This window comes from Nasonia vitripennis, chromosome 1 (assembly GCF_009193385.2).
Source record: "Nasonia vitripennis strain AsymCx chromosome 1, Nvit_psr_1.1, whole genome shotgun sequence".
NCBI lineage: Eukaryota > Metazoa > Arthropoda > Insecta > Hymenoptera > Pteromalidae > Nasonia > Nasonia vitripennis.
The window spans coordinates 21,189,305-21,209,791 of record NC_045757.1 but is presented as its reverse complement, the minus strand read 5'-3'; the positions used below and the strand labels follow the sequence as shown (position 1 = coordinate 21,209,791).

Below are 20,487 nucleotides of genomic sequence, written 5' to 3'. Positions count from 1 at the left end.
AGAGGTAAGATGCAAGCCAGCGGATAACCTGCTTGGAGAAGCCGAAGGAGGATAGCTTTCCGAGTAGCCTAACGTGACACACCGTATCAAACGCCTTGCTAAAATCAAATAGAAGTAGAAGAGTGACCTTCTTCCTGTCTATCCCAAGCCTGACATCATCAGTCAGCTTAATTAAGCCGGACTGCGTGCTGTGGCCAGTGCGAAAACCAGTTTGGAAGTTGTCAAGATAAAGTCTTGTTTCAAGGTATTCAGAGATTTGATTGTGCACCAGCCACTCCAGCGCCTTGGATAGGAAACAAAGTAGAGAGATCGGACGGTAGTCTGTTACAGCTGTTGGAGAGTTGATGTTGTTTAATGCTCTTACGAGCGATGACTTCCAGGCGGAAGGAAAGCGTACCTCGCTCAAAGACAGGTTGAAAATTTGACAAAGTAAAGGAGCGAGTATTGGATATGCTTTGGAGATTACAACCTGTGGGATGCCATCGCTTCCCCTGGCCTGGGTATTGAAGTGTGATACTGCAGCCAACACGTCCGACTCTGTGATAGCCCTGAAGATGAAATGTTCAGGGAGGTCTAGACTCTCAAGGGTTCGCAGATACTCCTCAACAGATGGAGCTTGAGGATCATTTGAGATGGAACTAAAGTGTTTATTGAGAGCATCTGGAGAGAACCGAGCAGGTGGAGAAGATTTAGAGGTAGTAATACCAAGATTTTCAAGCTCTCTCCATATCTCTGCAACGTCGGTCAGAGTAGACAAGCGTGAATAATAGTAATTCAGCCTGGCCTCCTTGACCTGTCTATGAGTGTCGTCCCTTGCGATTCTATAAAAGTATAGATCTCAAGGTAGTCGACTTCTGCGAAAGCGCCTGTAGAGTCTATTCCTTTCAGTTAAAAGGTCACGCGGTCACACAAGAGCCGCGGTGAACCACGGGTGAGTCGTCGTCGATGGAGTTTTCGTCGATGAAAGCCTTGATGAAGTTGGCGTCTTCAGACGAGGAAAGCTGGTCTGCATTAAAGTATCCCATGATGACCTTCGTGGAGTAATTGTGCATATGTGTTGTTAGTTGTTCAATGAAATTAGATCCCTGGATAAAGGGAGAATGAGGAGGGCGATACACAACCCCCACGAAGATGGGCGATATTCCCTTAGCTGTGATTTCACAGAAAAGATACTCCGGTTTACCTGGTTTGCCCGACCATTCACCGTCAGATGACGAAATAATACTAGCTGTCAATGAGTGATGAATGTAGAGGGCCACACCTCCACCGTTCCTGTTTATGTCCCGTCTGTACAGAGTGTAGTCGTCCAGTGAAGGGATGGACGATATCTTGTCGCTTAGCCAGGTCTCAGTTATAGCTATTACGTGGAAGGGGGGACGAGTGAACAAGAAGAACCTGATCATCTCAATGTGACCCGTAAGGGAATTCGCATTGAAATGACAGACCTTTAGGCCCCCAGACAGAGACGCTTTAGAAGTAGATGTGGATGAGTTTAATGTTTTAGATGGTGGTTTTAGACGATGTTATGTCTCTGTCGATAACTTACTGTGTTTGATGGTGGTGATCCGTCTGTCCAACAGGTGGCTCCACGTGGATCACTTAGAGGGAAAAAGAGACGCCGTGCAGCGAGGAGAGAAGCCGTGCGTGTTTGCAGGTTATGTGTCAGCGACAGATGTTGAAGCAGGAAAAAAGCGTTGTAGGAAGTTGCAGCCTCCAGTGAATATTATATCACGTTGAAGGTTGCAGAATAGCGCATGAAACAAACTACAAAAGAATAAGAAAAATAAGCAAAGCAGAGCAGGACTTTGTGTACTCACGTGAAGTTGGCAGAGGAGAGAGAGAGAGAGAGAGAGAGAGAGAGAGAGAGAGAGAGAGAGGGAGAGAGAGAGAGAGAGAGGGAGAGAGAGAGAGAGAGAGAGAGAGAGAGAGAGAGGAGAGAGAGAGAGGAGGAGTAGTAGTAGCAGTAGTAGTAGATAGTATTTATAAAATGATCAAGGACTCGAAGTCACGTTATAGTCACTATCAGAGCATAGGTTTACATCAGTGTAAAAATCAGAGCGAACGTAAGGTATGCTAACCCTTTACAGAAATTAAAATAAAATAGCGCACGCGAGAGTACAATACACAGAAAACATCAGTCAATTTTGAGGCGCTTAACAAAAAGAAACCAAAGTAAATGATAAATGACAAGTACAATGTAGGCATAAATATGTACAGAGGCAAAACAGGCAGTATTCTTACTGCAAGCAAGCATCGCAGGATCTACAGTGCTCTAAAAATTTTAATTTAAAACAAAGGTTTACTGTATAACGCTTGCAATTCGTGTAGAAAACCATTCCACAGAATTCTGCAACTTCGATTTCGGACAAGTTGGCGTATAGCAGTCAGTATGAAACCGATCCAATTCAAGGTCGAATTTACTCGCACGTTTGCTTCTCGTCCTGTCCATCCCAGGAAACTTTCTTACGCAGATATGAAGAGCTACCCGATCGGAGCACGTTGGCCAGCGGGGATAGGGAGAGATAACGTACTCTACCTTTGTAAGACAGAATGTTATGTCTTTTATAAACCAGGGTGATTTGATCGAACCTACTGAAGCCAGGCACGAACCATAAGCGGCATTTAAGCAACGCTAGAGCTTCGTACAAAGCTCTTTCGGTAAGTCTAAGAAGAGTGTTGCACAGTAATCAAAGTATGGAAAAATCAATGGTTTTACGAGGGTGATTTTTGAGCTCTGAAGGAGAAAATAGACACATTTCCTTAGCCTGGAGAGCGTGGCGAAGCTCCTATTGCAGATGACTCTGTAATGCTCCCGCTAGGTTAGTGTGCTGTCCAGTGTTACACCTAGTAATTTCAACGAGTCGCAAGGTGAAATGACTTGACCATCCAGCACAATATCAGGCATAAAGCGCAAAAACCATAAAGCGGTCCGCAACGGTCCGAGTGAGAGGTTTTATGAGTGAAAGCCAAGCGAACGTTTTATAGGTTTATGCCATGAATGACGCAGTGAGGGCGACATATTTAAATCGTAGTAGAATCCCCTATTTTGTGCACTGTGCGTAAGTTCTGAAGTGACCATGAAGTTTGATTAAGTTCAAATTTTAGAAGGATACTTTGATACTTTTTGGTATGAATGAAGGGAATCTGATTCGAATGATTACAAATGCTTTATAAATAACAAAAAGATAGATGCTGATAATATAGATTCAGTATGGTAAAAATAAAGGTGATTTCACCTAGTATTTATATTGTTTAAGTCGATCACGTTGTTTGAATCTCGCGCCAATTTAAAGTGACCTAAGCGATAATGTCGTATAGCGTACACCTTGTTAACTGTCAGTCACGTAATCAAGCAATGATATGCGATGGCCGGTACAGGTGTGGTCTTCGGCCTTCTTCTCGTTCAGACCGTCGCCGCGAACGCAACCCGGTGGCAAATGCACTTCGCCTTTTCGCGTATCTCAACCATAATTACGTGACAAACCGTAAACGCAATAATCGATCTTTGCGATCAAGAATTACCAGTACTCACAGTAAAAGAAACTTGTGACGATTTAGTAAAACGTAGTGTTGAAAGTTCGACCTATAAGGAGTTTTACCTGGCAAACCGACATTTTCCTTCCTGCATGCCTCGTCCAGTTATTCCCAATGTTGCTGAAATGCTTCAATCAGACTAAAGCATGATTAACTTCCTGTTTCGAATTCCTCACACTGAACACCGTTATTATAAACAACAGGTAGTTAGTGCAAGCGATGCTTGACAAAATAGAGAGGTTCGCCTTCTTGAGCGCACTAGCGCTGATTACTACTTGACCAAACTAGTGCACCTTAATTTAGGTAACTCATCACCTTGGATCACATCTATACATACATAATTGACCATCTATCGATATGCGCACGCACCTTTTTGTCTTTCTGTACATACATGCATATACATATATTTTTGCTTTTTGTTGATTTCCCGATAATTATACTATACGTACGGTTATCGACTATCGATAATCATCATTTACATCTCATATATAATCAAATAAGAATAGTAACAATATACAAGAAATATTGTCATGCAATATAGACCATTACAGACGATATTGTTTAGCTGTAAAGATTAAGAATATACAATACTTAATTTCTTATCAGATTATCAGTTATTGCGAATGCAAGTGTTTTATTGATGCTAAATTAAAAGCATCTTATCAATGTTTCAAATTGCGAATAGATACTAGTTGCATTGCAGCTCTATTACTCTTCATAATATCCCACGAGACGTCGGCATCAACGTATTGAAAGACCAAGTCATGTAAGTAACACGCGTTTTTCGATATTCAATAATCTTAATCAACAGTTTTCAGATATTTTTTGAAAACTTTCAATAAATATATGGACAATATAATATATAAACACACGAATAAGTTTTGATCAAGAGATCACAAATTTTTTGGTTATTTGTTTCAGAGAAGGGAAAATCAGTAAGAAATCGAAGGACGAAAATAAAATTACAATGAAATTCTCCAATTTTCGAATAGCAGCGTCCCAACTCGTCGGTACATTGACTGTTAATGTAATAATGATAGTCCAGAAATAAGTTTCAACAGATGAATTAACATGGTATGGTAAGTACAAAATTAAATTTTATGAGACCATTTATGCATGTCTCGATTGCCAATCCCACCATCGCTATCAATGAGATGCTGTTAGCCGAACTTTGGTCAAATCGAAATATATCAAAACATATCCTAATACTCACGCACATTGAAGTAAAAACAACACCAAAGAACTGTCAAGCATGTACATTAGATACCAATGTACATAAGCTACATGTGCAATGCAAGACAAAGTCCGGCAACAGCATCTCATTTCGCGGCGCTGGCACTGAGAATTAGGATGCGGCACGATAAATACGCAGATACGAAAGCGCAACGGTAGAGCGTAAAAACTTTTTTCCATCTATTCAGTGTAAAAAGCCTGGTCAGTTGAATATATCCTTTTATATCGGTATTGGTTGCATACATCATACATATACAAAAATTGAGTGTGCAGTAAAACGTTACGTTTATTTTGGTGGCCTCTCGCGCGAATTGATTAGAATCTACAGACCTACCTAATTTCTGATTGATCGACTGAGCGAACCCACAGACAACAAATCAGCGTGTTGATTTTATTAATTTAATTGAATAGTAATTTTCTTAACGAAATTCTAAATAAGTTTGTAAAATATTAAAGTTATAATTTGACACAAATGGGGAATTCTACGGGTAAAATGCCATTTTCTGGTTGGAGAAACCGAAAAAAACAAATGTTGGGGTACGATCCCGCAACTTTTTTTTCTTATTGTACATGTTTAGAACAATGCATCTATCTTGTATCTAAAAAAGATACAAATTTCTTGACTTTGAAAAATCCTGTAATTTGCATGATTTTTCCGCAATTTCAATTGTGCGTAACTTTTGACCAAATCAAGCATTTTTAACGCATTATTTTTTAAATTGAAACTCTTTTCCAATTCTTTCATTCTACACCGTAATACATTTACTGTTTGTGCCCTTATGCATCAGGGACATGCCCTTGAACAACGGCTATTTTTCGACGAATTTGAAGGGCCTAGAAATCAGTGTCACAGGACACTTTTCGGTGTTGGAACGTGGTTTTGCATTGTTCTAAACATGTACAATAAGAAAAAAAAGTTGCGGGAGCGTGCCCCAACATTTGTTTTTTTCGGTTTCTCCAATCAGAAAATGGCATTTTACCCGTAGAATGCCCCATATATTCCTATAACATTCACTTTTTCCATAACACGTGCATCGAAAACATGCTTTTTGCCTACAAAAAAAGGGGAGCGAAAGTAGAGTTTATTAAGCCTGAGGCGAAAGGATTTTTGAGTGTTTTTGTGTGTATATATACATATATCTAAGGCGAAAGTGTTTTTTCTCTAGGGGCAAAAGAACTCACTTTTTTTGATCTTGGGGAAAAAAAACTTTCGCCTCAGATATTTACATTTTCTTGTTGTGTGACACATCTCATTTATGTATGTATATGCTGTCGGTTCATGTGACAATTAACACAATTCAAATTTACAATAAAATTCTACTATGAGATACTGGACGACTCTGCTTTTCCAGGCAGGCTAAAAAGAGCGTTATCGATGCACTGATTATAAAAATTACGGTACACAACAAGGGGCGAATTGGTTCTTTCTCCACACCTGCACCGAACGTACCACATTCCCTCCCGGGCGCCTGGAGAGGAATGTGCATTTTCGGTGCTGATGTGAAGAAAAATAGTATACGCACCACGGGAGGAAAATTGAACAGCCCATATCTCGTGATTGCCACCTTCGCCTTCGGCTCGGGTGACAATTTACACGAGGTATGGACTGTCCAAGTTTTTTCCTCCCTAGGCACGTAATATACTATTTCAGACTCGGATGGTACTCGGATCAATCATCATCCTCACTTGAAAAAGCCAACTTTCACCCCCTAATTGTTTAATGTACTATTCTTTATAATTAAGCATGCCATTATCAGAATTAAGTTTTCGATTAATTTACGTTAATTAAACGCGAAATACAAACTGCATTGAGACATGTATTCTGACAATGACAGCCATTCTGCTTCCTCGTACCAATGGTATATTGTAGAACTGAAGACGCTATTACACCCCTTGATATTCACTGCATGTCTACCTCTTGGAAATGTTTTTGTACTTACTCTTAACCTCTTAGCAAGTAAAATAAATCAATCAAAAAGTATAAATAAACTCATTTGTGCTTTTTACAATTTACTTTCAGGCAGTTATTTTTTCATGCTACCAGTTGGTTCTTTACTTGGAGGTTTTCTGGCTCAACGCATAGGCAGCCGTATAATGTTTATGTTTTCATCTATTACATTTATTTTGGCTTGGCTTTTGTATTATTGGGCAAAACATTCAGACATGATTTTAGTTGCTCAAGCACTTAGTGGTCTGGAAATTGGACTATTAAAAGGACCTGGTTTAACTTTTGTAGCCCAAATATCACAACCGAATTTAAGGAGTATTTTTATGACCAGCTGTACGGTGTCATACTTTTATGGACAATTTTTTCCGATACTCTTAAAACAATTCCTATATTGGAGGACAATCGTACTTATTAACCTCGTTTTTCCAGTTATTGGATTAGTGATGTGCTTTTTCATACCAAACAGTCCATATTGGCTTGCAAGTAAGCGATTTAAATAAGAATTAATGATAAATAACAATTTGATATAATGATACTATAATATATAAAACGAAAATTGCAAAATACCATAAAATTTTTAGTTGAGTAAAGATTACGAATACTTTGTTGTCAATGGAAGTAGTACCGTCGGTACGTTCCTAGTCAAAATCTGCGCACTTTCTTATTAATTTTGTCATTTAATTTTCGAAATAAGTCGCATACATAATAATTATATTCATATAACTTTTTTCGTTTAATCAGTTCTGTTTAATACTTGTATCTATTTCTAATAATTATATCTACCTAATTATAATTTTCAAAAATGAATTTCGATGCAAACTGAGTAGTAATCTTTACAAAACATATTGAAACTACATATAAATAGCAATTTCTGATAAAAATATTAAGGTCCCTCCCCACACTCGATATAGTACTACTGATATACATACCCATTGCTCCATTAAATCTCGGCGAGAAAATGATATTTCGGACTAAAAAAATTACGAATGGTAGCTTATTATGCGTAGATACCGGTCATCCGAGTTCACGATGTAATTCTTTAGCAATTTAATAGGAAAAATGGTTAAATTATGCATCTTGATCGAGCAGTCAGCTTAGCTGTCGTCAACACTAAAACAAATAAACAACGGAAAAATGTTTTGAAAAGCTAATCTGAATAATCAGACAAGAAGCCCATTCTAATGTTTTTTCCTGATGAATTCACGGAGAGCCGAAACTTGAAGTAAGCATTCGCGGAATCTGTCTATTGTAATCTATTACAAGTTATGTGTTTAGACCGAAATATTATATCCTTATCGAGATTTAATGGAGCAACGGACTCACAGTTTTTCCCCATTTACTATATACATCAGTAGTGTACTATATCGAGTGTTGAGATCAGGGACCTTAATAATAATCTTGAACAATACTTACTAATATATTTTTTTTTTTTTACGTGGCATTTGGAACTCCAAAGTTCATCTCCTCATCTACGCGAGCCTTCCACGCTGCCCTATCTTGTGTCAACCCCACCCAAGATACACCTCTCCGATCGACACCCACCCGTCCTATTTCTACTAGATCCGCTTTTACGTTGTCCTCCCATCTACGTCTAGGTCTACCTAGAGGTCGCGTTACCATCGGCCTGCCCTTCATGACACGCGCTGCCGTACGGTCGTCTCCCATTCTCGCTACGTGCCCTGCCCATCCCAATCTGCGCGATTTTATTATTCTGTTAATATTTGGTGACGCGTACAGATTGTGTAACTCATCATTGTGTAGTCTCCTCCAGTCCCTGGTTTCCTCATCTTTCTTCGGCCTGTATATTTCTCGCAAGACTTTATTTTCAAATACTCCAAAATGGTTGTCCGCCTGCTTAGTGAGAGCCCACGTTTCGCACCTGTATAGAACCACCGGCAGTATTATTGTCCTGTATATTCTTATTTTAACGTTTTTAGACAACAGCCTCGACTTAAGTAAATTACTCACAGCGTAGAAGCAAGCATTACCCGAATGGAGTCTCTTATTTATTTCGACATTAATCTCGTTTCTATCATTTATGGTCGTACCCAGATACCTGAATTCGCTAACCTTTTCAAAAGTAAAATTCCCAACTCTGAGATCTTCCTCCCCTCTGCAGATGCCTAGCTTATCCACAATCATGACTTTGTTTTTGATTCACTCACTTCTAACCCTGTATACTCAACCGCTTTTTCTTGCTACCGTTTCCCTACAATCCCCCAGTATATCCAAATCATCTGCGTAGCCTAGTATCTGCGTTGTTCCATTAAGCGTTGCGCCCAGCTGGCTAACCTGCATTTTTCTAACGGCATACTCTAACGTTAAGTTGAACAGCACCGTAGAGAGCCCATCCCCTTGTTTTAAACCATCGCGTATCATGAAGGGTTCTGATACATTACCGCCTACTCGGACCTTTCCCGTGCTTCCATTCAGACATATTTGAATTAATCTCACGAGTTTTTTTCGGTACACCGAGAAGTACTAGAATTTGATACATTTTGCTTCGCTTAATAGAGTCGTACGCTTTTTTAAAATCTATAAATAGTTGGTGTATGGTTTCGCAAAATTCCCACTTTTTCTCTAACAACTGTCTTATGGTAAACATTTGATCGCTCGTTGATCTGTTGCGCCGAAATCCGCACTGATAATCTCGTACTATATCTTCCGCAAATGGAGTGAGTTTAGCTTGTATTACGTTTGACAGAACTTTGTAGCACGTTGCTAAAAGTGAGATACCCCTATAGTTATTGCAGTCTGTCTTATCCTCCTTTTTAAAAATCGGTATAATGATAGATTCCTTCCAATTTTCGGGTATTGTTTCATTTTTCCAGATGGCATATACTAGTTTATAGATTTTGAAAGTGAGCTCGACGCCCCCATATTTGAGTAACTCAGCTGGTATAGAGTCATTTCCCGCGGCTTTGTTGTTTTTTAGTTTTTTAATCGCAGCCTCTACTTCTTGGTAGCTCGGTTCCTCCACGTGGGGTTCAGCAGTGTGAATTTCGTCCCCTAATTCTTCGCTATTTTCGTGCACGTTTAATAATTTATCGAAATAATTTTTCCACAGCGACAGTAATTCGTTGTCATTTGTTACAAGGTCCCCGTTTTCGTCCTTCATCAATTGCGCTCTACTCCTAAAACCCTTTCTGATGGCGTTAATCCCTCTGTACATTTCGCGGGGGTTATTTTCCTTACTGTTAGTTTCTATTCTCCTAATAAGATTCTTTTGATACTCCCGCTTCTTATTTCTGTAGATCGCGCTCGTCTGTTTCCTTACGTTAGAATACTCTTCTACGGTCCTATCGCTTTTATTTTGTAAGCTATCTAATTTAGCCTTTTTGCGCCTTTCAAACCAGAGTTCGCACTCTTCGTCAAACCATGGTTTGCTCTTTGGCTTTTTCTTTTTACCCAGTACTTTGTTCGCGGCCTCTTTTACCGTTTTTTCGATGTCCCTCCATAAGTTATTCGGTTCGTCATTCCCCTCCGGCGATGTGTTTGCTTCTTCAAGTGCCTGAAACCTGTTATTAATTTCTATCTGGTACCTAATTTGCTCTGTTCTATCTCGTAGCTTCTTAATATCGAAGCTTTCTACCTTGTTTGCTCGCTTACTATTTTGATTCGCTACTAGTCTAGCTCTTAATTTGGCTACTACTAGGAAGTGGTCCGAGTCGCTATCTGCCCCTCTGTAAGCCCTTACGTCGAGAACGTTAGTATGGCGTCTTTTTTCAATGAGGAAATGATCAGTTTGGTTCTGTGTGGCCCCGTCCGGCGATGTCCTCGTTGCTTTGTGTATGTCCTTGTGTCCGTGCATATACTTACTAATATAGTGAGTTTTATTAAGACCTGGACGTTATATTTCTTGTACCACTTGAATCTATAAATCTTTTCACCATTGTTGCAATGAAATGGGATATTTATTTAATTGATTAGTGTGTAATGATCAAGAACGTGTTTATAAGTATCTGTTTGGATGATATTATTAAACATAACGAAATTTCTCAACAATTTTTTGCAGGTAAAAATCGCTTTGACGATGCCCGAAATTCTCTAGCTTGGTATCGTGGTTGGGCGACCCCAAACGACATTAAATCTGAACTACAAACTTTAGAAAGTACTTGGAATGTTTCACTTGATTTTTCAACGAATACTTCAGACACTGAAAACGTTGAAAACTCGAAAATGACGAATAGATTTAAAAATGTGTTAAAATCATATCTGCATCGAAGATTTTACATTCCTCTTGCAACTTCATGTTTTGTTTTTTTTTGTTAGTGCCCTTGGCGGAACTTATTCTTTACAAGTTTTTTCTGAACTGCTGTTCAAAAAAATTAAGTCCCCTATATCTAGTAGTACTACTACAGTAATTTTATATGCGATTCGGTCAGTAGGTTCTTTATCAGTTTTTTGTACAATCCGCTTTACTGGAAAGAGAAAACTTTTATTTGCTTCCGTTATTGGTTGTGGAATCTCATTTGCTACTGCTGCAATATTTAATTACTTGATAGATTCAAATAATCTTGTTTCTAGGGAGTATTTTTGGATGCCAAAGATTAGTATTGCATTAGCTGTATTCATGAGTGCTGCAGGTATTGAAAAAATTATGTATTTCATTAATTCTGAGATATTTCCATTATCACATCGGCTAGTCGGTGCCGGGTTTGGTGAAACATTCTATAATTTAATCACATCTGTATTGAACAAAATTTTCCTTTATCTAATTGATTATTTAACGGTGTCAGGCATTTTTACACTTTTTGCTGCGACTAATATAATAGGATTCATTACGTTTTATTTTGTACTTCCTGAAACTGAAGGTAAGAGTCTGAATGAAATCGAAGAACATTATGACGCTGGCACGTAATATGGAAAATAAGCAGAAAATCTCGAAAATATGAAAGTAACAAACAACGTCTAAAATGCTTTAATAAATCTAATTCTAAAAATTTACTATGATGCCGAACGAAATCAATATCGCTTTTCGATATTTTTATCATTTTTTCTTCATGATTCAGTGAATTTAATAAAGTACGTCTTGCTTGCTATCAAGTGGTGCGGCAGCGCCACGAAGGCGAGTTTGAGAAGCAGACGAAGCCGCGGCGCCCGTGACACTATTTACTTCTATATTGGTGTTCGGATTTTTCATGATACAGAAAAAAATGCTTATTGTTACTGTTCGTAAGATTTTTTGGCTTATTAGTATGTTTTCTGAGCTAAATTTACTATGATTTCCAATAAAAATATTAGTGAAAAGGCTGCTTATTTTTATAATATGTGAGTGTATAATCCAGAAATGCTAAAATTACGATTTTCTTCTTCATCCCGAAATGTGAAAGGACCGTTAAGTTAGCCGGAAGAAGTGTTAGGACCGTGAAGTTGGCAGCAAAGCTATATACAGATGAGAATTGCTTTCTCAAGAGAATATAATAATTTATTACGATATTTTGAATTAAGAGGTTGCCAGTGCATACCTTGCATTCCGGAGCTGTAACAGTAACTAGCTTGCCAGGGTAGCCGATGACAAGGTCTAGGTGGCGCGCTCCGTGGTTTTTGGTGTCTAGGTGTAAAAATCATTTAAGGGCGGCGTCTAGGTGTACAGGGTGGCCGATGACAAGGTCTGGGTAGTTCACACCGTGGTTTTTGGTGTCTAGGTGTAGAAATAATTCGAGGGTGATTTATATTAGAACAATCAGTGATCTCATCTTAGTAATAAAAATGTTACAAAAAAGCTGTGGTCGAATGGTGCTAAAGATGCTTATATTTTATTTTTACGACTTTGAATATGAAATACTCTAAACAATTTAAAAAAAAGGATTGAAATCTCTAAAAAAAAATTAACTCTTAAAAAAGTAAAAGGTTAGGCGAGTTTGATATATTCCGCAACAAAATTACAGATAGAAAAGAACTGAGATCAATCAAACAAAGTCAAGTTTATTATATTTAATCGTAATGAAGCAAAGAACAACTCTCAAGATAATTATTACGTCATTTGCCATGCCCGTTTTTACAATTCGATTACTTATTATACTTGAAGGACTGGATCGATGGTCATAAGGAAAAATACACAAAAAATACAGCCATGGTGAAAACGTTAGTTAACTGGTCATGAAAGTAGCTTATGTATGCTAATTTCGTCACCAATTTGCTAACTTTTCAACTAGAGAGTAAATGAACGAAGAGATATCACGATACAGCAATATTAGGTGTTGGTGATTATATAAGAAAATTGTTCATAACAGGACAAATAAGATATTCTTTTACTTGACAACAAATAAATCATATAACATTTGTAACGAAACATCTTCAAAATTATTTGGCAATAAAAAAATTAATTTTTGTAAAAGAGATGTCTGATTATATTCCTACGTCTTATTATTATGCTTTTGAAAAACGCTGAACATTTTACATTATTTATAAAATTACAATAAGAAAAATTTGTTAGAATAAATTGACCAATATTTTTTAGTTTGAAGAAAAATAAAAATAGTATGTTGTGTACTAAAGGTGCGAAGTGGTCATTTTAGACCAAGTGTGGAATTTGAAGTACGAGCCGAAAGCCCACTTAGCCCGTGATGCACACCATATTTTATTTCGACGTCGGTTTGTAGCGTATGAAATTAGATGAATAAGGTCCAGAAGCCGAAGATGAAAAATAATTTTTCGTGATACTAAAACTGTTAAAAGTATTTTTTATTGCTCAATATCGTCATATATTCACCTATATTTGTTGCCGCAATAATAAAAATCTAAATCTTGGATATTTAACGCCTTGAAGATGAGAATATTTTCGGTAAAAACATCTGAAAATGAAGTACATATAGGGAAAGTGCGCGACAATCTAAGCCAGCTATTCTCTTCCTCTTCCTCTCGCGGTCTAAATTGAGAGTCCCTAATAAAGACCGGACAACCATCAACGAAAGCCACTTGATGGATGCTAATGGATCATTACCGCTAATGTAATGATGATTGAGAGGATGTCGTCCAGTTTTCGATTGATAGCGGATATGCCGACGTAAAGGGAAAAAATTCCGTCAAATTGTCGCTGGACACGTCTCTCTCTCTCTCTCTCTCTATCTCTCTCTCTCTCTCTCTCTCTCTCTATCTCTCTCTCTCTCTCTCTCTCTCTCTCAGACTCTAAACTCTGCGCTTATAAGATGTATGTAGATAAGACTGCATCGATTTTAAATTGTAAATTATATCTTTTAAGTCGGTCAAATATCATATTACTTATGTTTCAAAATAAAACGTTAAATTTCATTAGTATTCGCCGAAGCATGACCAAAAAAATTAAAAATTTAATTTATCTTAAACAAGTATATTATTGAATGTTAATTCATTTTTCAAACAATATAGTGTAGGAGTATAATTACTCAGATTGCTGCTATCAAAAGAGCTTTGACGGGACAACAGATAAAAGAAGTTGTTTTCTGTACAGTAGTTTTGCATATGAAAATTCCATCAACGAAGCATATAACATGGTCAAAACGGATCATAAGCTGCTTATATAATTATACTCTATTCTGTATTGAGCACTCGGGCTGTCGAAGCCAGGGCATTACTGGAGCTTTGCTTTTCACGTAGTGTGTATTATATAAGGCATTACACGTTGCGCATTTATGAATAGAGGATGAAATATTTGGATATTCCAAAAGGCTGTTTTACTTCTAAAGAGAATGAATCAGATGCAATTTAGTTATGTGAAAAACTCATATTCGGTTAAAAGTATACTGTCTGCAATTAAAATAATGCGTTAGAAGTAAAAATACAGATAATTAACTGCTTATAAATTACAATTCCTTGTATAGTAGAATTAGCAAGATTAAAAATCGTTCTTATCTTCAAAAATGTTAATTAATAAATAGAGTACAAGGATTTAAGATTTTGATAATATTTTTGGTTATTTTGTTATTTAAAATTTAGCATTACATATGGATTTTATAGGCAGATTTCATTTGAGAAAACATTCACCCTCTGCACTTTTGTCGCGTCTCAGTATCCTCATGCATATACGATGCGCTTGGGGTACTTCATTTTACGGTTATTCGTCGCCTTTATGTTATGTTTTTTTTCAGGTCAATCTTTTCCTAAGCTCTTTTAAAGCTCCGAAAACAGCACGCCACGACTTTTCTTTCTCTTTTTCGCTCACACTTGCACTTGCTCTTCTTCCCCCTCGCTTTCTCTCTGTTGCCCTCTCCTTCTAACGGACTCTCTTTTTATTTTTGCGTTGCTGAAAATAGAATGAACAGCACTAAGGGAAACGACCAAACGATTCTTCTCTTTATCGCAGAAAAAAATAAGATAGCGCTCCGCTAGAGCCCGACTAGCTATATACGTTGGCAGTTTGGTTAGTGGGTTTACCAGTGATGGCACTGAACTTTTTGGAGAATAGGCGCATGGACGGAAATGGAGAGAAGGGGATGATAGTAGAGGAAAATATGAAGAAGAGCACAACGAATCAATAAAAAAAGAATAAAAAAACAAAGTCAAAGATAAGCGAAGTAGTACAAAATAGAATTACAGATGTGCGATGACCTAATGCAGTTATAACTTCAAAATATACAATTAAATACTCAATAACTAGAAGTTGTAACTTTGAAATAATTAACATTAAATGGGGTCTAGTATGGTTACATTTTTTCATTCTGACCCTATTCAAATTAAGACTTTATTTCACATGTAACTGAAGCCATGATATTGAAGTTTGGAAGAACTAAAATGAAATATATCAGTCTCAAAATAAAGGCATCAAAATAGATCGCAAGAATCCCACGATTCGAAGAGAATGATGTCATTTGAAGAAATGTTCCTTCTGAGAAGTTGGAAATAAAGCTTCGGGCGTACTTGACTGAACCGGAAAGCACCGCAAATAAAAATGACTGCAGGCAGTACACACGAACGAGAGATCAACACTTTCTGATAAAAGAACGGACCGCAACGTCCCGTTCTTTGCATGCACAAAGCCAAGTCGGCTACCGACGCGATGGAGATGAGCTCAGTAATTAATAGCCAGTGCTTTGCATAATTTTACGCCTAGCGGTTGAAAAATAGAACAAAAGCATGTCGCAAGCTATCGCTCGACTTTGGTCAATGGGACAAGGATGGCTACGGCAGCCACACGTCTCGTATCCAGCTTTACGAGAGTTGTATGGGCCCTCCAGCGCCAGATATCGAGGGGAAGAAAAAGGCACCGCACGAACCGGTCTTACATTAATTTTCAACGTTGCACTCACGCAGGACCCGTTAGGTTCGTATACCCGAGCACACGCTTAAATCCCAAAAAGCGCTGCGCTGAGCTACGACGAGAAGAGAGACATTTTACGACTTACGCGTACGCCGCTCTCTCCGCCTCGGCTACTGCCATTGCCGATCATTGTCGGTATTCGGGATCTAGCGGCTTTTCCACTGCTTCGGTCGCAGTAGAGGCTACTTCTCTTCTCAGCTCCGCCACGATTGCACCCTGCTGTTTTATTTCCAGAAGGTAATCCAGCAGCTCCGCGGCGATTGTGCCGCGCGGCCTTCCGAAATATGCAGCGCAGAGCTCCTGCACTTCCTCGCCTCTTGATGGTTTTTTCTCCAGAAAGTGCCTGTGACGGCGCGAGATTTTATTACGTCTGAAGTTTATACCTTAATTCGATTTTTAATTTGATTTATACGATGGTTATAAATAATGCATTAGCAACGGAATTATTGTAAATTATCTTTTGTAGTGTGAAAATAGAATGTAAAAGGGTACAGAATAAATATGAAGAAATGTCTTTGCCCGTAAAACTGTAAGCCTGTTCACACGTAAGTGATAGAGGTTACTTTATATTCGTAATAATCATGATAAGTCACGATGAAATTAAAGTGTAATGTGTGATGTATAAAAATCACCTTAGCATTATTGATACGAGTCCTCTAATTTCCGGATGATTGTGCATGTACGCTTCATTCTCAAGCCTCAAAACGATTTTGTATTGGTTAAATTTTTCTTTCTGTTCGGGATGCAGGACGCCTGGGTCATAGTTTCTTGAACCATACGACGAATCTGATGGGACAAATGCTCGATTTTTGCACTGTTCCGTTAAGATATTTTTCATATTCATATTTTTATTTTTCCGTCAAAAGTTATGATCTGTTAGAAAGATTGAAAATTGAAATCAAAGAGTAAACGCACTTATTAAATTTGGTAACCACGGATAAAAACAATTGAGGTCTTTCAAAAATTGGAATGAACAAAACCGGTGCTATTATATTACACAAAATGAATAATACGCGAGCTTCTTGTGCTTAAACGCACTTTACTAGTTGTAGTATACTATACGATATAGAGGACTTGTAGTGTTCTGTGTTAACAAGTGATGTAAACAGAATCAAGCAGCAGGGGGTGCACAAAGTTTACGGTGTAACTTGGGCAGGATCTCGAGATTCTCGAGAAGCTTTTCCCACGAGGTTATCCACTCAGTAGGAGGAAAAGCGAAAAAACTTTTGAAAATTGTGGTTATAAAAGTGTAAGCGAATATTTCAAAGCGTATAATGTGAGATTTTAACATTCACCGACCTAAACTCTTTGAATATTGATAACAACGAGTAAACAGTAAAAATCAGAATATCACGAATAAAACTTTTCCTGATTTGTTATTAGTTTTATTAATTTAAAATTTGATAAACTCCCTTAGAATGCGAAACGAACAGAAATCATCAGGATAAAATATAACGAATACAGAGCGAGCGGAAACGTAGAGAGCCATTCATGCAAGAAGTCGTAGAACATTAATCTTTGCATACACCCGCACGGAAAATCCACAAGCTCCTGGCAGAGCAGCATTAATGGCTCCTGTGGCTTTAAACAATATTTAAGCAGCTTAAACTCTCCCTCCTGTACTCGCGCGCGGCGCGCTACTCTAAAACAGCCGAAATTTCGCGAACCAATAAAAATCTGAATCCTATGCAATACACTGCAGGAAAAGCGACGCGCGCAGTAGCGTCATTATACACATGCGAGCGCAATAATATTACAGGCGAAGAGCGTTAAAACTTTTAAAGCCGCGAGAGCACGTTTTGATGAAGCGAATAGCGAAAAACGAGAGCAACCGTAGGTTGAAAATGATGATCGGCGGAGAAGAACGTACAGCGTGGTGCGAGTCTGGGAGTGCGATTCGCAGAAATGTCACGTATTTGCGGTGAAATTTGCGGATACCGAAGGGTGGCTCCGACGCCTGGAAATATTCACGATTCTCTGGGCTGCGATATAATTCGCCGTGCGAGTCTGCGGTGCGGTGACGGTTTTCCCAATTTTTTATTTTTTTCACAAGTGCGATGTGTATTTCAAGTTTCTCTAGAATTTAATAGGAGACTGTAATGTGATTTTGATTTTTTGCTAAATTGAGTCCGCATATAAGTACCTATTCTACCCGCTCTAATCTAAATAGGCCTCTCATGTACACGTATACGTTATGACCGGTAAAATTTAATCCCCTATGCTCAGCACACGTACCAGGCGAAACACGATACAGTTGCGCACATCGTAAAATAAAAAAGATCTAACATAGGCGTATAAAGACATAAGTATAAATCAAAGGTGTGAAGTTTTATAATTAAAATGTACAATGCCATAGTGTAGAGCGAGGCGCGTATAACCCTAAATTTACGAGGGTACACAAATTTTGCACAAGCAGACATAATTCTGCGCGGCGTGTAGTCGCTCTCCGAAACGCAGACACGTATAGAGACAACAGACTATCGCGCATATGCATGTATACTGCACCTTTATAACACGATTCGTCGGGCTGCGTCAAGCTGGATCGAAAAATTCGAACAAAAACAAGAGTTTGCGCACCCACTTGCACCATCATCAGTCACGATTAGAAGTCGAAATAAATCTTGTCAACGCGTTGCGCGTATATAGGGACGAAAAAGTCGCGGGTTTGAATAAAGAGCGCGAAAATCGCTGTGTGCGAATGTAATATCGAGTAGACGCGTGTGGGCCTACTTATACGCTCGACTTTGCACACTGTAAGCGCTCGCAGAAAGACAATTTCTGGAGCGTCGACTGATAAATCACGTGGATAATTAAAGATGTGTTAAGATAGCGAGGCGCCGCGAGCGTGGAGATGCTGGATACCACCTTGTGCGCTCAAGATCATGTATTATACGCGGTCTAGTAGGCTGCCTCGAGTCTGAATCGCATCGTGAAACCGAGAAAACGCAGCGCTGTGGGTTATCGAACTTGAGAATTCTGATTTTTCTCGGTAAGAAGTTTTTTTTTACGGTTGTAAAGTTTATCGCAAGGCAATTCTTGTTCCCTTCATATAATATAGGCGCGGTTGTTATATGTGCTGTTCGTTAAATATGTCTAGAGATAGTTAAACGCAATAAGACGGATTAAGATTTTTTACCGATCATAATTCTTTGATTTTTTGTAAATCCTAAGGTATCTAAGAAGCAAGTTTAATATCAACAGCAGTGTTAACATTCATTTTTTAATATATTTTTATTTTTGCTTAGAAATGTTTCTGGATACTACTGACAGCTCACTTATTCAATATCGGCATAAAAGAATGCAGAAACTGTCGTATCTCCGAGGCCCCTTCTTTTACCTACAGACATGGACATCTTTGCTATAAACGCGAACTGATGTCTCCTTGATAATTTTCCTCTTCTTCTGGCATCCTCTTTGATTCTTTGTCGACGAAGAAACTCTGTTTCTGTCTCTATGCTGCCGTGGCGCTATTGGTCTTACCGCCGAAGCTTTCTGTAGGACCATACAAGCGATAGGAGCGCAACGTCCAGTAGTGGTTTGCCCAAAAGTACTGACTGAAACAACTAGGTACTCAAGGATGTACTGTGATTCGCCGATGTTAGTCACCAGTTTGACTAGGTATAGTACAGCTTTATGCTAGTTCCTCCGAAACCTGCGAGTTTCCTGTTGCCATTTCTCGTCTGCTATGACTTTTTTGAAGGTTTTGTAAGTTCATTCGTATCCCCCATCAGAATTAAAAGCGAGCTGTAGTCGCTGCATGCGTCAAACATCAATTTGTAAAAGAGGTCTCCGAGCAGTCTATCAATGATGTACTTGGTAATGATGAGTGAATCCAAAAGCCTTCCTTGCAGAGCTAGCCGTCTCATTCGGAAAGCAAGTATCTCACCCAAGGCTTGTCACATTCTGGCCGGTTTTTCGCCAACGTTTCAAATGTTTTTCATGGAGGTATCTTTGTTTGTGTCTGCTGCTTTCCGCTAGGTCGACTTTTCCTTTGTGGTCTGTCAGCCCTCTGTACAGACTCATGCCTTTGATCCTCTGTTTCTATCTCATTAATTCAGCATAACTCCAAAATCACTCTTAGTATGCCAGTACGAGGCCTGGATTTAATAGTGAATAAAAAGCTCTTCAAAGTTAATCCACACACCGTCGGTCCCTACGAAGAGTAGTGCATTTCAGACCTCGCATCGAAAACTAGTACATTCGGTTATTCGCCGCGAAGACTAGCACTTTTCACTTTTCGCCGCGAAGAGTAGTACATTTCACGACTCAAACTAATGCTTTTTGTAGTATCAGAAACGTACGATAATTTAATAATTTTTGTACTAGCCGTCTCTTTGCATGTGAGTGTTACTATGTACCACTTTGGCGTTCATAAATATCATCAATTGTTTAAGCATAAAGTCCCGAAACCGCAAGTGTTTAAAAATGCCAGTCTCCGCGGCAAAAACTTGACCTGTGCTACTCTTTGCGACCAAAAATGAAAGGCAAAGTTATGAAAAATGCTAGTCTTTGCGGCAAAAACTTGACCTGTACT

General features: G+C 38.5%; 1 protein-coding gene and 1 long non-coding RNA gene across 3 annotated transcripts; one reads left to right on the top strand and one right to left on the bottom strand.

The window, feature by feature from the left end:
* Nucleotides 1-3,902: 3,902 nt before the first annotated feature.
* On the top strand, nt 3,903-7,271 carry LOC116738489. Its single transcript, XR_004344524.1, has 3 exons — nt 3,903-4,300; nt 4,456-4,613; nt 6,788-7,271. It is a non-coding gene; the product is annotated as an uncharacterized LOC116738489 (long non-coding RNA).
* A 5,048-nt stretch (nt 7,272-12,319) lies between these two features.
* On the bottom strand, nt 12,320-16,912 carry LOC116417032. Of its 2 annotated transcripts, none has more exons than XM_032596217.1 (3): nt 16,586-16,903; nt 16,039-16,296; nt 12,320-12,359 (listed from the first exon to the last, which is right to left on the bottom strand). In XM_032596217.1, exons 1-2 carry the CDS (start codon nt 16,795-16,797, stop codon nt 16,080-16,082), a joined length of 429 nt encoding a protein of 142 aa, XP_032452108.1. In that variant the 5' UTR covers nt 16,798-16,903; the 3' UTR covers nt 12,320-12,359; nt 16,039-16,079. The 2 variants fall into 2 exon arrangements, with proteins under 2 accessions (XP_032452108.1, XP_031783923.1); XM_031928063.2 differs by lacking the exon at nt 12,320-12,359 and adding an exon at nt 14,585-14,939 and having other exon boundaries at nt 16,586-16,912.
* Nucleotides 16,913-20,487: the final 3,575 nt, after the last annotated feature.

Coding starts and splice junctions, on each gene's coding strand:
- LOC116417032 (XM_031928063.2), bottom strand. CDS start 16,797: ATGAATATGAAAAATATCTTAACGGAACAGTGCAAAAATCGAGCATTT. Junction 16,297..16,585: donor CTCGTATCAATAATGCTAAG/GTGATTTTTATA, acceptor GCGCCGTCACAG/GCACTTTCTGGAGAAAAAAC.